Source organism: Drosophila mojavensis, unplaced genomic scaffold, assembly GCF_018153725.1.
Source record: "Drosophila mojavensis isolate 15081-1352.22 unplaced genomic scaffold, ASM1815372v1 contig_74, whole genome shotgun sequence".
NCBI lineage: Eukaryota > Metazoa > Arthropoda > Insecta > Diptera > Drosophilidae > Drosophila > Drosophila mojavensis.
The window spans coordinates 7,542,594-7,557,201 of record NW_025318899.1 but is presented as its reverse complement, the minus strand read 5'-3'; the positions used below and the strand labels follow the sequence as shown (position 1 = coordinate 7,557,201).

The 14,608-nt window shown below is 41.0% G+C and overlaps 1 protein-coding gene and 1 long non-coding RNA gene across 5 annotated transcripts; one reads left to right on the top strand and one right to left on the bottom strand.

Moving 5' to 3' along the window:
- Window positions 1–155: 155 nt before the first annotated feature.
- Window positions 156–1,907, bottom strand: LOC116804292. Of its 2 annotated transcripts, XR_004364253.2 has the most exons (3): window positions 1,824–1,907; window positions 1,592–1,761; window positions 156–391 (listed from the first exon to the last, which is right to left on the bottom strand). It is a non-coding gene; the product is annotated as an uncharacterized LOC116804292 (long non-coding RNA). The 2 variants fall into 2 exon arrangements; XR_006357495.1 differs by having other exon boundaries at window positions 1,592–1,861.
- Window positions 1,899–14,129, top strand: LOC6581715. Of its 3 annotated transcripts, none has more exons than XM_032730828.2 (4): window positions 1,899–1,976; window positions 4,843–4,996; window positions 8,610–8,773; window positions 13,864–14,129. In XM_032730828.2, the coding sequence occupies exons 2-4, from the start codon at window positions 4,852–4,854 to the stop codon at window positions 14,059–14,061; spliced, it is 507 nt and encodes a 168-aa protein (XP_032586719.1). In that variant the 5' UTR covers window positions 1,899–1,976; window positions 4,843–4,851; the 3' UTR covers window positions 14,062–14,129. The 3 variants fall into 3 exon arrangements, with proteins under 3 accessions (XP_032586719.1, XP_002007437.1, XP_043865496.1); XM_002007401.3 differs by having other exon boundaries at window positions 1,917–2,005; XM_044009561.1 differs by having other exon boundaries at window positions 1,943–2,017.
- The last annotated feature ends 479 nt before the right edge of the window (window positions 14,130–14,608 follow it).

Sequence of the window (14,608 nt, the reverse complement as noted above, 5' to 3'; positions counted from 1 at the left end):
ATTTTTGCTCTTCTTTTATATTTTATTTTTATTTGTGTGGTGTCGTCTTTACATGTACATATGTATATTCGCTGCACTTTTACTCTCGCACATACGCAATTTGTTGTTAACGCGCCATGCAATTGCGCACCGTTATCGTTGCGTTGTTTTTTTTAACAAAATTTATCGCATTTGTTTTGTTATTTTCACTTTTTTTCTTATTAGATTTCTGGTTTAGCAGCAGTGACTAAGAATACACTAAAATTGGTCAAGCGCGTGGAACGGAACTGGTTTGCCACGGAGCTGGCAGCGCGAGTGTTGCTCACAAAGGTTCCCGCTAGATGGCGCTTCTGAGAATACGGTCAGGAGTGCTCAACAGTGGCTCAACTGTTGAATTTTTCCGAGACAATTGCTATTTAGTGAGAAAATAATGCAATTTAATAAATTTCAACTTGGGTTAATTTAAAATTAATATGAAATAACTATTACATAGCTCTGGATGGGCGTGTAGTCAAATTTAAATTGTTATATAAATTGGGTTAGCTCACGTTTTTATAGGCTTGCACACACGCATGCAAATTGCACTGCCTGTGTATATGTGTGTGCCTATGCGTGTGTGGCTTCCACTGCTCGTACGCCTGTTTCCTTTTCCGTTAACATTTTGTGTCTGGTTTCCGGCATTTTTGTGCGCCATTTAAAATTGTTTCCCAAGATACAAATCTCTAGCTGTCTATCTCACTCTCTCTCCCAATCTCTGCCTCTCGCTCCTTTACGCTTTTCCCTCGAATGCCAATTGCAGGCAAATTGGTGCCTAAGGCTCAACATTTAAGTTCAGCCAAGGCAACAGACAACAACAACGACAACAACAACAACAACGGCAGTTGAGTGAAGGCAAATCGAAAATGTGATGGACCTATCTATTGCCACGAGTAAATAGCAGAAATTATTATTTAGACATTTGAATTAATTAAATGGAATGCACAAATTGCCAGGCACAAGAAAATGCGGCGGAAAATCGAAGTAAAAGGCGAGCGTGAAAAGCGTAACTGTGAAAGGGCAGCATTAAGAGTACCAACATTATTTAAACGTGCTCATTGCCTTAAAATTCAATTATAACTTTAAGTACTTTATTAAATTCACTTAAATTTTATGTTTCACTAATTATTTAAATATTTACTTAATATTAATAAAAATTAAATTTTAATCTGGTTTTTAGTTTTTAATTTTCAAATTTCCTTTCTCTTACTCTTCAGATATTTTCACAGTTTAGACCTCTATTTATATATTTCACGATCATTTTTAATCTACCCTCAGCTAAGCTAAGCTGTAACCAGTTGAGAATTGCAAGGAAATGCTTACCGAATCAGTATAAAACTAGAGTAAATATCTCCAATAAGAATCAATTTATTTTGAACTTATCTAAATGCGCTCTTCTCTCTATATATACGTATATATATTAGCTACTCTCTAACTCCCACTTAGCTAAAATATTTACTAACTTAATCAACTATTCCCGTATCTATGTCGGGCCTATGGCTAGTTAATTTCGCTGTTGTCGTTCCATTAAATTAGTGGAACATTTGACATTTAATGCATATTAATTTTCAACTACCTTATCGACTGTGAGCCCTCGCAGCTGTACATCTCGTTTGTTGCTCTCCAGGGTCGCGCTGTTATCGGTGTCGCTTCTTATCAGTCGATATCATCGGCAGCAGCAGCAGGTGGTGGCACTGGGGGCGGGTGGGCGTGTGGCAGGGGTTACATTGCCTCTGGCATTGATTTCTTAAATTTCAATCAAAGTTCAGCATGTCATAGATTCCACTTTATTTCATTCTGTATATTACTTTTTATCACTAATATCATTTTTCTCTCCGTTGCCTCCTCTTCATTTTGTTATGATTTTTTTATGCTTTTCTGTTTTGTTTGCCGCTCAGTCGCGCTTCAGCTTTTTGGGCACTAACAATTAAAAGTAACGGCAGTTGACGCCACATTTAACGGTACATACGAGCATCGAGTTCCTGTGTGTGTAAGTGTGCAGGTGTGTTAGTGTGTGCAGATGTGTGTGTGTGTGTGTGTGATGAACTCTTAATAAAGAGATAGCCAGGTGTAAAATTAAATTTTATGTTGCAAAACAAAGAGAGAAAACGAATTGTGCACTTACACACACACACACGTGAGCACACACACACCTGTCCTTAAGCGCTCAGTTCATTAATAGCTGGATTGCATGCAGTAACAACAATAAAAAAAGAAAAGAAAACAACTGTAAACAAAACACTTGACAAAAAAAGGGAGAGGAGAGAGAGAGAGAAAAAGAGAGAAGAAACGACAAAGCCAGAAAGGTTGATAGATAGATACCCTGTAAGAGAGAGAGAGAGAAAGAGAGAGAGAGAGTAATAGCAAGTGGGAGAGAGAGATTGAAAACAGTGAGAGATAAATAAATTGAGAGATGGAGACATACAGGGAGAGAGAGAGAGAGCTAGAGCAAAATACAGAAAATAAAGTAAAAATGTGGATAGGATCAGAAAATTTAAATCGAGCAAGAGTGAAGAGAGAGAGAGAGAGAGAGAGAGAGAGAGAGAGTGATATACACATAGAGCGCGAAAGAGCGAGAGAAAGTGAAAGAGAAAGACTGATAGAGAGAGACACAAGGAAACGCTGCCAGTTGGCTAAATAGAAGAGAAGAAGCCAACTAATTCAAGGTGAAAAGGAGAGAGAATGAGAAGAAAGAAGACGGCAAGAAGAGAATAGTTTATATACAGTAAAATGCAAAAATATTGATGTATCTAGATATTTATTGATCATTTTCGTAATCTCGCAAAAGTCCCACCAAAATTCTCTATTGATGGAGCTGAGAGTGCATAAACAACAAATTTGCCGCAGTTGCGATGGACGAAGGGTAAACAGAAACCAAATAACGATTTAGCTATTTGAGAGTCAAATCATTTGTCTGAATCGGCTTTCGAATGTGTTTCTAAACTGAGTATTCGGATAGGTCTATTAAGAAGTTTTCGAGCTGTAGGTGAAATTGAATTGAATTTGCTTTCGAGAACTCTCATTTGCAATCGTAGGGCGTGCGGGTGAGTGGGTGGGACAAGTGGGCGGGTGGGTGAGTGGGTGAGAGCGAAATCATTGCGCTTTTCTGTTTGTGGGGCTAACCGAAAAAATCTGCTTGCACCTCTTTGGCTCCACAGCTCGTTATCGTCTTTGCTGTGGGAGAACAACAAAGGCAACAACAACAACAACAACAACAACAACATGGGGAACTACAATTCCTTGTTGCTTGTTTGTTTTGCCAGGCCGCAGAGACAGCAAACAGCAGCAGCAGGAGCAGCAGGAGCAGCAAAAGTAGACAGACGTGTGTGAGAGTTGGGCGGGTGGGCGTGGCAGGCAGGCACTGCTTCCTGTCTGCATTTGTTGTCAACGACAGACGAGGCGAGGCGAGGCGAGGCGAATCGGAATGAGGCAAGCACTTTAGTTTGTGCACATTAAACGTGGCTGCCATGTGTACAATCAGCCACGCCCACACACCTACACAGCTCGTGCTCTTATTCCTTTTCTTTTATTTCTTATAAAATTTGTAGTGAATTGCTCGTTTATTCATTAAATTACAAAGGAGCCAGCGAGTGAACAATGCAATTTGCAGTAGCTACAACTTGGTGAGGGCGGGAGAGAGGGGAAGAGAAGTGAGATAGGAAGTGGGAGCAGGGGAGAATGCTCGTCGAGGCACGCCCCCTCTTTGCCACCTAGGGCCAGACAAATAGACAGCTCCTTCGACATTTGACAGTCGCAAAATGCGAAATACTAGTTGAACTTTTTAACCGGGCGCCAGCTCCTAAGCCGCTTAATTGCTGCCAAAACAGTGGAAAGGCCCTTCAACTCTGGCATCGCCTCATAAATCCTACCCAGCTCCAGCAGCTGGGGCACACCCCGAGCGATGCGTGCGAAATAGTTCAGATCAAGCGAGGCGTTAATAAGCCCCCATGCAAGAGCAGCTGAGTATCTCGCATGCTGCTGAGAAAGCTTGTGTGTGTGTGTGTGTGTGTGTGTGAAATGGAGATGGGCAAGGAGAGAATTGTATGGAATGGAATGGTACTATTTGCTTTCAATTTAGCAGTTTGCAGTGAATAGATATATATCATTGGCCAAATGTGACTGCAATATATGCAAATACCTAATTAGATAGACTCATTTATATACAATATATCTAGCTAGCTCTCTCTCTGTCTCTAGCACTCCCTCTCTCTCCCTCTCTCTCTCTCTCTCTCTCTCTCTCTCTCTTTTCCTCTCACACTTTTTAATTGGTAAAAGCTAAAGACTCGAAATCGGTTCATTTATATTACATGATAAAGTCATAAAGATAAAGTCATCGATAGGTTTTTCCGCTTCAATCGTTATCGATGCCTCAGCTATTAATTCACATCTCTTCTCTCGTCTCTCATATTTAGTTTAATATGAACTTTGATAGACAATTTTAGCTATCAACTGATTCAGATCTTGAAGAGTCTCCCATTTCAAATGAAGGCAACTACTTTTAACCATTTAACGGGATATACATCTGTCGCAAAGTGAATCGTATAGCAGAATATTAGTTGGAGTAAATCCACTCTCACGCCCACTCTCAGCACGTAGTGCAGCTGTCATGGAGGCTGACAGGATAACAATGAAGCCTCGGTGTCTCGCTCTAGCTGAGGGGGTCAAGGCGTAGCGCACAATGGCAGGTTTTGTGCTAAGTGCATTGTTGTTAATGCGCCGGGCCCAATTGAATGGTTCGCTCTCTGCCACTCAGTGAATAGAGTTTATTTATTATGTTAGGGGAGGGCAGTTGAGCAGCTGTGGTAACTTTTTCTATTGCTCTTGCAGCTGGACAACATGGCGTATGCTTTACGTACGCTCCGAGTTCTGCTGCTTGCCGCAGCGAGCGTCGCTTTAGGCCCTTCGAGTGCCTCATTAGCGGGCAGCGAGACTGTGCAACTGACGCCAGCTGAGCGAGTGCTGGCCCAGGTGCCAGCAGCAGGTAAGTTTTACCATTTTTTTTCGGCTTCCCTTTTTCTGTTTTTCAGCTACCCACATGCAATTAGGGCTTGTTTATCACGCATACGCACTGTGCCGTGGCACTCGAATAGTAATTGCGAATGTGTGTGTGAGTGCGCGAGTGTGTGTGAGTGCGCGAGTGTGTGTGTGTGCGTGTGTGTGTGTGGCAAAAGTCAACGAATTCGTAATTGGTCTTTCGTTTTGCTGCATTTAGTTGGACCAGTTTTTTAGTTTTTGTGGGTCGCATCAGCGAGCAAAAACCCAAAAATAACTCAAGTATCATTCGCGAATTCCATGAGAGAGCGAGAGACGGCGATGAGCGATATGCGGCACAGTGAAGACAGCCTAAGAGTGAATGACTGAATGACAAGAACCGAGAACTGATTGAAATACTTAAGTGAAAGAGAGAGAGAGGGAAAACGAGAGAGAGTGTGAGAGTGAGAGAGAGAGAGAGAGAGCAAGAGAGAGAGAGAGAGAGAGAGAGGTTGACCTAACTTTGAGATTAAGGCAAGGATAGAGAAAAGAAAATGCAGAGAATGAGAGAAAGAGAGAGAGATTGAGATTGGAAAAAGAGAAATAGAGAAAAAGCTGAGATTGAAGTATAGAGAGAGAAAGAGAAGGGCTGAGAGAGTCTCAGAGAGAGATATCAAGTATCAAAAATATAAATATTTAAGGAGACAGAGGGCAAAGTTAGACAGAAAAAGAAAGAGAAAGAGAGTGATATAAAGTGAGCGAAAAATTGCGATTTCAATGAAAAATTCATTAGTTGGAAGAACTTTACACCGCTCAAGTATCAATAACAGAGTTTTCTGGTTAAAAAGATGCACATAGAAATAGTTTGAAGAGGACAAGGCGAACTCAGTCCGTGGGGCAAAGGAACGAAGAACTTTACAAATTTCTTGAAAAATATAAAAGCAAAGATTACAGTTGAAAAGTCTCTAACGGAACTCACAGTGCAAGTGCGTCTAACAAAGAATAGAAGGTCTCACCTGCTATTTGAACTCTAACAGAGTATTAGCACAGTCGTTTACATGGCAGGAGCAGCTCCTTTGCTTTCTCGTTTATTTAAATCTATTTGTGCACCGATTTCATAAGAAATTTCTTTCCTATTCAACTTGAAACAGCTGAAGAGAAACTTTGTTTGCAACACTTGTTAGCAATGTGCTTGGTCTGCTATCATCTTGCCATCTTTTTATCTCTTCCGTTCTGCCCACTTAGCCAGTGCTCACTGTTGCTTCTGCTACGGCTGTTGTTGTTGCTGTTGTTGTTGCTGTTGCTTGCATTTTGCTTCGTTCTCGACTATTTTTAGTCATTCGTCTCCTGTGCCACTTGACAATTGCTGTATCCGCTTAACTGTTGTTGTTGGCTGTTGCTGTTGTCGTAGTTGCTGTTGTTGTTGTTGCTGTTGACTGTTGACTGTTGTTGCCAGCCATGTGCGTTGCAGCGCGTTTGGCCCGCTTCCGTTGCAGCATTTTGATGTCGCGCTGGTGTCATTTGTCACGCATGCAATTGTTGTTGGTTTGCTTACAGCTGTTGCTGCTGCTGTTGCTGCTGCTGCTGCTGCACGAGAGTGCAAGTCCGAGCTTATTCTTGGCATCATTAAGCGTCGCTGATAACACTTAACACAGTTATGCCACAGCATGTCGGCTAAATGCCAGCCAGTTGCCATTAGTGGGGTGAGCGAAAAGCAGCAAAAAATGTAAATTTTTTTATGCAACAACTCGACAACAGCAACAACAGCTAAAAAGAAATTCAACAACTTTCGCTTTTGGCTTTCTGTTTTCGCTTTCGCAGTTGTCTGACATTTTGGGTCAGTTGTCTCATTTATTTGGCGCTGCTCAACTTTAAATGTGATTTATTGCGTGGAAACAAAAGGAACAGCGAATTGGAGAAATGGAGAAGCTGAAACAGTAAACAGAAAGCGAAAAAATGGGAAAGAAGCAGAGAGACACAGCGAGTGAAAGAGAGAAAGTGCAAAAGTTTTTTTGTGCGTTGAACATGGCGTATGATTAACGTCAACGAGTCGTATGCGTAATGAGTGCGGAAAGTTATAAACTGATTTTCAAAATGCAAAAGAGACAAAAAACAAAAAACGAAGAAGTAGAGTAAGAGCAGGAGACAAACAAAAAAACGGGCTGAGTGGAGACACATGGCGAACAGTTAATGTCCAATTATGAATAAATGCAGCGGAAAATGCAGAAGGATGCAGGAAAATTCAACTCGAATGGAATCAAGTGGAAAACTAGTTGAAGCACGGAAAGGCAAGGAAACAAGATTCGTTTCATTTGATAGGATAAGTTGAATTGCTTTCGCTTGATAATACTTGTTGAGTTGCAGCTGATGTTGATGCGGATGTTGATGAGAATCGCAGAGGGGGGCGTTGATTACAAGTAAGTTTCATGCATGATATGAAATGTGTAAAAGGAAGGCTCTTAACCAGATAAAGTTTCATTTATGTGAGGGTTTACAGAGCTTACAGAGGTTTTTTGCTATGAGAATTGCAGTGAAAGGCGTTCGGTAAGTTGCGTAGCTTATAGGAAAGGCTTGCTTTTAATGTATATAAAATTACATTCATATGGCGTTCAAGTCTTTTGATGGAGCTGATATCCTACTAGCATTTATGAGAATGGAATAGAAGGGCGTTACTTGGTTTCTTTTACTAATGCAGTAAAGAAATTAGTTAAAATTTGCCTCAAGCATAAGTCTGTCAATTAGGAAAGGTTCCATCTTAGCTAAAGCTCATTATGAGAATTGCATAGAAGAGCTATAATAGCGTAGTATAAGAGCCAATTTGAAGTCAAAAGACAGCTACAAGACATATCTATATACATACATAAAAACTAAAATCACAGCAGAGTCTTTGTCTACCCTTAGTTTTCCGGTTTGCAAGTACAACTATCCCTTTAGATTTTGTACTCAACGAAAGTCCTTTTGGCCATCGCAATTGCTTTTTCATTTACCTTTTTCATTTTCGTTTCTCCTTTTCTTCGGCGTATATCTTTTGATTATCAAGCAATTTGATTTCCTTTCGCAGGGAGGACGAAAGCCTGGCTGCCTGCTTGCCTGGTTTCGCTTTTGTTTTCCCTTATCCTTTTATTTTGTTTTTTTTTTTTGGTTTTTGTTTTTGTTTTTGAGCTCAGCTCATCAGAGAGAATAACTTGAGTGTTCCGTTGATTGCCGGACTGCCGTCAATAGTTGGGTATAATGGCAATAGCAATGACGATGGCAATGGCAATGGTAATGGCAATGCCTTTTGTTTGGCCATCAAAGTCAGTTACTTGTCTAATGACTGCAATTTGATACGCTTTATCAATGATTCATGTGCGCATTTGCCAATCACCTGAGAGCGAACTAGCTTGCCCAGGCCAATACAATTCATAGCGAGTGCAATTGAGGGACTGACAGACAGACAGGCAATAAGCAGCTAAGTCAAAGTCAAAGAAAAATCTTAATGAGCTTCGCCATGAAGTGGACTCGAGTGCTGCTTAACAGACTCTGCTTAGATTTTCGACTTTCTTTCTTCTCCTTATTTTGGACACTTAAAAGCGAAGTTTTTTTTTTACTCATCATCTGCTTCTCTTCCTTTTGTCTTTTAGCACGCAGCAGTTTTTTGCTCTACCAATTAGCCACGGCCATAAATTCTGGCAACTACCCCGGGCTGGCGCTGGAGGTGGAGCACGAACAGGAGCTGGAGCAGGAGTTACTTGTAGAGCATCAAGTGGACTACAGCTGGCCGAACGCAATGCCAAATGAATTTCAGGTATGAGCCACTTAAATCCATATCGAGCACCGAATAAAGTCTCTGACCCTGCAAAGCAGAAAAAATAAAAAGAAAAAAACATAAATCACGCGCTTTTTACCCTCCTGCTTTAAGAGGGGGCATTTAAAACTTTTTCCGGCGCAGATGTCTGTCAGAGCAATGGGTTCAGAGGCACGTGACCACTTGCTGGACACGCTTCACTAACCAAAATTCCATTTACTAAAGCCAACGGGACTTATCAGCTCACTGCACTGAATTGTTCTCAAAAATATTTCAGCTGAGATATTGAAACGGAATACTTTATTTTGAACGCTTTATATAGGGTTTTTCAATAAGGGCGGGTAGATGTTGAAATAGATTAAATAGAACTTTGTGGGCATATTGAGTTCTTTAAGGAACCTGACTAATTAATGGATATACAGAAAAAAAAGTTATATCCTTGTAGAGATGTCATGACCTTGAGGGGGTGGTGACCTTGACGGAGTGGGGCAGTGAGCTTGAGAGGGCAATGACCTTGAGAAGGCAATGATTTTGAGAGTGCAATAAAAAAAGGAATTTTACTCTCACAAAAATAAATTTTAAAATTGATATTCATATACATTTGTGTTTATTGTATTGCCTCTTCATTAAAGCAATTCAGCTCGAGTACTGGCAATTAAAATACTTGTAAGCATTGCAAATCAATTGGTATCTGGCATCTGCTGCTGTGGGGTAAAGTCCTTCGTATCGGCAGTGTTAATCGCTGTTATTGATTACTTATTGCTGCTGCAATCGCCCAGGTCCAATCAGCTCAACAGCTTGCCACTGTAAAAAGCGATTTCTCCAAAGAAAACTTTCTAATTATTGCGCAGCATAAATGGATGTGAATGTGCCCTCTGGCCTTTGGCTTGGCCTGGCCTAGCCTAGCCTAACCTAACCTAACCTAACTGGATGAAGCGGAAATGTTGTTGGACTTTGCTTTGATTTGGTTGGCTTTTTGCATTTCCAATGTTGAAGCTGCTCCCAGTCGGGCTCCTGCTACTGTGTTGCTCATATCCTCGGGACAGCTGCCTCAGCTGCAAATATTTTTACATAGCAGCAACAACAATAACAACATCTGCTTTTATAGCTTGTTTGGCCCCAGCGGCCTCGCCTTGGCTAGTTAGTTTTTATTTCGAACGCTTCTTTAGTCTATTAAATATTCCATATTGATAAGCCAGCGTGCTTTAAAAGCCTCACACCCCCACTCTTCTTGCTCTATGCTCTGCGTGGCTATTTACTTTTAATTTTCATATTTGACACTCGACGTTCCGCATTTTTGGCGCTACTAGAGCGGAGTGTGTGTCGTGACACGATGGGTGTGTTGGGAACTGGAAGGACATGGTGATGGAATATTTGGATCTATATCGATCCCTCTATAGAATTGTTTTTATTAGATGTATATTCGTTTAATTTTAATGTCGATATGTCTGTTATATAAATTATTTTATTTAGTTCAGCTGCTATATGGTCTGTTATATGGACTGTTATATCTGTTAGTCAAGGATGTATATCGACATCTCTGTTAAATAGATTCTATGTTATATCGACTCAGCTGCTATATATGTATGTATACTTATCCGTTTCTTATATACTTATCCGTTTTTCATGTATACTTATCCGTTTCTTTGTCTCTGTTATATATTACTTAGGACTGTTGTCGCGTGTAGTCTGTTATACAGACTCATCTGTTATAACACATGACAGAGGTTTTCTTTAAATTTCTGAAAAATCTAATTCCAACTCATATTTACTTTTACTAAGACACGACACGCTCTCATCTCTGGCTGCTCATTAAACGGCTGCTGCGAATGTCTACGCAAGCTGCTTGAAATCCAGCTGCATTTGCTCCTGCTGCTGATGCTGCTGCTGCTGCTGCCTGTCTTTAATGTGGCTTTGCGTTGTGCTCTTGCCAAATTGCCGAGTTGCTAGTTTGCAGGCACGTCCAAGTCCTTGACTCGATGGAAAAAAAAAGATGAACAAGGGTATACACCAGGGATTACTTTGCTTAATTCAACTGCAAATGAAAAGTGTTTGTTCGGTAAATTCAATCTTGCCAGCATCTTGTTGACGTTGTCATTACGCCTCGGCACTGAGAGAGCTGAGCTCTGTAGCTGTAGCTGTAGCTGTGGCTGTAGCTGAGACTGGCTCTGATTCAGCTTCAGGTTATGGTTATGTGTGTGGCAGCCAGCTGCATGGGCTGCTCGCCCTCTCTGCGAGTTCATCAAAGCGTAATCTGCACAAAATGGCGGCATTTCCTCTCACCCTCACACACACAAAAAAAAAAGAAAACCGAAAAAAAGGAAAACGAAATGGCGGCAACTTTAAGCTAACTATGCGTCCTTGAGCCTGTTTGGAGCCCAACCCTCGCCGGCTTCTATCTAATGGAGTCATAATTCTTCAGCTCGTTAGCAGCAAATACATGCAACGTAAATATGCTTGCCCCAAAAAGGCAGCGGCAGCGGCAGCAGCAGCAGCAGCAGGAAGCAGCATGCCACACATTTTTCGGCTGTCTCACATTTTTGCATGCCCAGCGAAATATTTGGCAGGCTCTTTGAGTCGCTTGACTCGAAGGCGAAAGGATTTCTTTTCAGGTAGACAGGGTAACTGGCAGTCGTGCATGCCCCTCTGGCCAGTGTATTAAGCCCTGTTTGTGTGTTGGCCCACTGACAAGTTGCTTAATTGAAAAGTGTTTTGTTCGGCTGGCACCTGCTTCCAGCTGCTGATTCGGCATTCAATAATTTGCCTTTATTTATGCGTGGCATCTAACATAACAAAAAAAGGAGGGACACACAGTGGAAGAGGGAGAGAGAAAGAGGGAGAGTGAGTAAAAAAAAGGACATCATATAGAAGAGGACAATTTTTCAAGGGTCTTCCGCTTGGTTGTTGCTCGCCTTCCGGCTTCAGCCCTCAGGCCACTTCCTATAGCCATCTCTCTCTCTCTCTGCCTATCCCCCTCTCTCACTCTCTCGCCACACACACACATACAGCTGCCTTCGCTTGCCTGCCATAAATAATTATGTTGTTCTTAGATAGCTGCTGTTGCTTTCTCTTCCTGCTTCTTTCTCCTTTCCTTCCTGCTCCCTCCTCCTTCTTTAGCTTTTGCTTGGGAAAAATTGCTGCAATAATTATCACATTTTTCACGTCGTCATTTTTCATGCACTCAGCAAACGACGCTTAAAAATCTCTCGTGACAGTTTCTTGCCCATAATTAAACGGACATGGGCGTGCCACGCCCACACACACAAGCTGTCACTTGCTTTATGACAGACATTAGCGCGATAAGCATTTCTTTTACCATTTTGATACCCGCTCATGGAGTGTAGAGAGAGAGAGAGATAGAGTATATTGGTTTTATGCCTTGTTCAATTGGCTCTCAGTTCTTCTTTCTTTAGCTAGAGAAACTATTATATAGGTAGACCATAGTCCTATTAACAAATACATTTTTTCTCCTCAGCTTGAGCGCGCATCAGGCAGTCAGTCATGCTGCACTGCAATTATTTTGTTATTCACTTTTTATGTATTTTTAATTAACTTTCGTGTTGTTTGCTTGCCGCATAATTCCATCAACACTGAACAAATTGACAAAATCAAAAGCTGCACTCGACTGCGCCTAATCGGATCCGGGATCCCGAGTCCAGCTGCTGCTGCCGCCTCCTGCTACAAGGTCTGCTGCTGCTGCTGCTCCTGTCTCTAGTAGTTCAGCTGCTGTGCTCTGTGTGTGTCTCAAGTGTTTGGCTGTCTAATTGGCAAATTTTAATTAGCTCGTCAGTGATGCTTAACAAAATGTCCAAGTGTTTGCTCGACTGCCCCGTAGATTTATGCCCCTGGGTCTCTATCTCTCTCTCTCTCTCCCTCTCCCTCTCTGTCTCGGAAATTTCGGGTAACGCATTCACCAAGATCGCTTGAAACGTGCACTGGCACAATTTATCGACTGCAGTTTGTCGACCCGCATCGCAACGCAGCTTTGCTGGCTTACTGCAAACAGTGCTGCGTTTACCTAGCTGTGAGTGCAGCATACGCTCTCAGCTAGCCACACACCTTGATGCAACAGCAACAGCCATAGCAGCAGCCACAGCAGCAGCAGCAACAGCAGACGGAGCCGGAGAAGTTCGTAAAATTTTTAAGCGTGTTAATTACGGAAAGTAGAACGGATACTGTTGCACTATTTGATATAGTCTATATATATTATATATATTATATTATATATATTATTGCTGTTTCTCATATAATTTATTTATATGATATTAGCTGAAGATATGAAGCTGAAGACTATGACTAATTAGATAATCTATAGAATTATGATTAGTATTTTCCTATATTATACATCTGTACAGTTAATAAATATGAATAATAAAGAATATTAATAAAGAGTAAAAAAAGAATAAACAAAATCTTTAGAGAAAACCTAATTAAGTTTTCAATATATTAATTTAGATTTCAGGTTAACGCTGAAGGAGATTTTCAATGATTATTCACATATCTTGAATTTGTAAATTCAGATGTTTAATTTACTTAAAATAATAGCTGTGGATACTCAAAAATATCTAATTAAAATTTAATTTGAATAAATTAAAAGTATATAAAATAAATATATTATATATCGTTTGATCTACCTAGACCTACCTCTGCTTAAAATCTTTCAACTATTCAATCGCGCAACTCTTCAAGCTACCCACTGCTCTGGCTACTAACTTATATCTTGTGCGTGTGTGTGTGAGACAGAGAGTACTTAAAACATGGCTTAAACGCGTTGACACTGCTAGCAACAGCTTTCAATTAACTAGCTGTCGACGCTTGCTTCCCTTTTAATTAGCAACAAAAAAAAAAAAAAAATAATATAAGAAGATGAAGAAATCTTGAACATTCTTTTCATTTTTATTCCTTCTTTCTGCTATTTAGCTGCGCTTTGCACTCAGCTCCTTTATTAATTTCATTTTCTGTTGTTGCACTGCAGAAACGGGGCATTGCTCATACGCCGCGTTGTGCAGGAAATTAAGTTTTTGTGACATAATGTTTCGCTCTTAATGAATCATGATTTGCTTTTCTTATGTTTTTCCTTCTGATTGCAGTTTATGTCGGTCTACGAAGATTTTCCGCTACAATTCCAAAACTGGCTAATGGACGGCTATGGCCTGAGCGTGCAGGACGTCTATCAGAGCTGGCCCCGAGCTGCAGCTGCAGCGCGTTCGGCCCAGCGGCAGTTGTGCAATGACCGCGGCGAATGCTACGATGTGGCCGAAATTTTGGCTGCGTGTTGTCCATTTTGAGTTTAAGTTAAGTAAGCTCGCAAATATAAACACATACTCGACATGATTAAAAGAATGATATATATAAATATGGCTGTGCGCGGTTACGGCGGGCTTTACGGGCAACAATCATTGGTGAGCAGATCCGGGGCCGAGTGTCCGCAACGTGACCATTAAATGTTGTTGCTGTGGTTTTCCTCTCGGTCTCACACAGGCAAATAATCGAAGTCCCAGCTGCCGCTGCTGTCGACTCCAGCGACAGTTGTGGTGGCCATGATGGCCATAACGATGCCCTGCAATCAGGCCAGGTGTGTAGGGTGTATGCGAGGTCTAGGTCTATGACTCATAATATTAAAGATCATAGAGTAGCATATAGCGCTATATTTATTAAGTTTCATATAACTCATATTCTAGCTGTTCAGTTTTGTAGGGTATTTACATCCGATAAGCTTATAGACTCAATGTGATGAAAGATAAGACTAAATTTCTCATTTCTCATTTGAATATAATCAGCTTGAATGAGGAATTATGATTATATTTAACTTACATAACAGATTCCTATCATCCA

Bases quoted from the DNA above. Each gene is read 5' to 3' on its own strand.
- LOC6581715 (XM_032730828.2), top strand. From the start codon at position 4,852: ATGGCGTATGCTTTACGTACGCTCCGAGTTCTGCTGCTTGCCGCAGCG. The intron at 4,997-8,609 runs GTAAGTTTTACC...TTTGTCTTTTAG, and splicing joins GGCCCAGGTGCCAGCAGCAG to CACGCAGCAGTTTTTTGCTC. The intron at 8,774-13,863 runs GTATGAGCCACT...TTCTGATTGCAG, and splicing joins CAATGCCAAATGAATTTCAG to TTTATGTCGGTCTACGAAGA.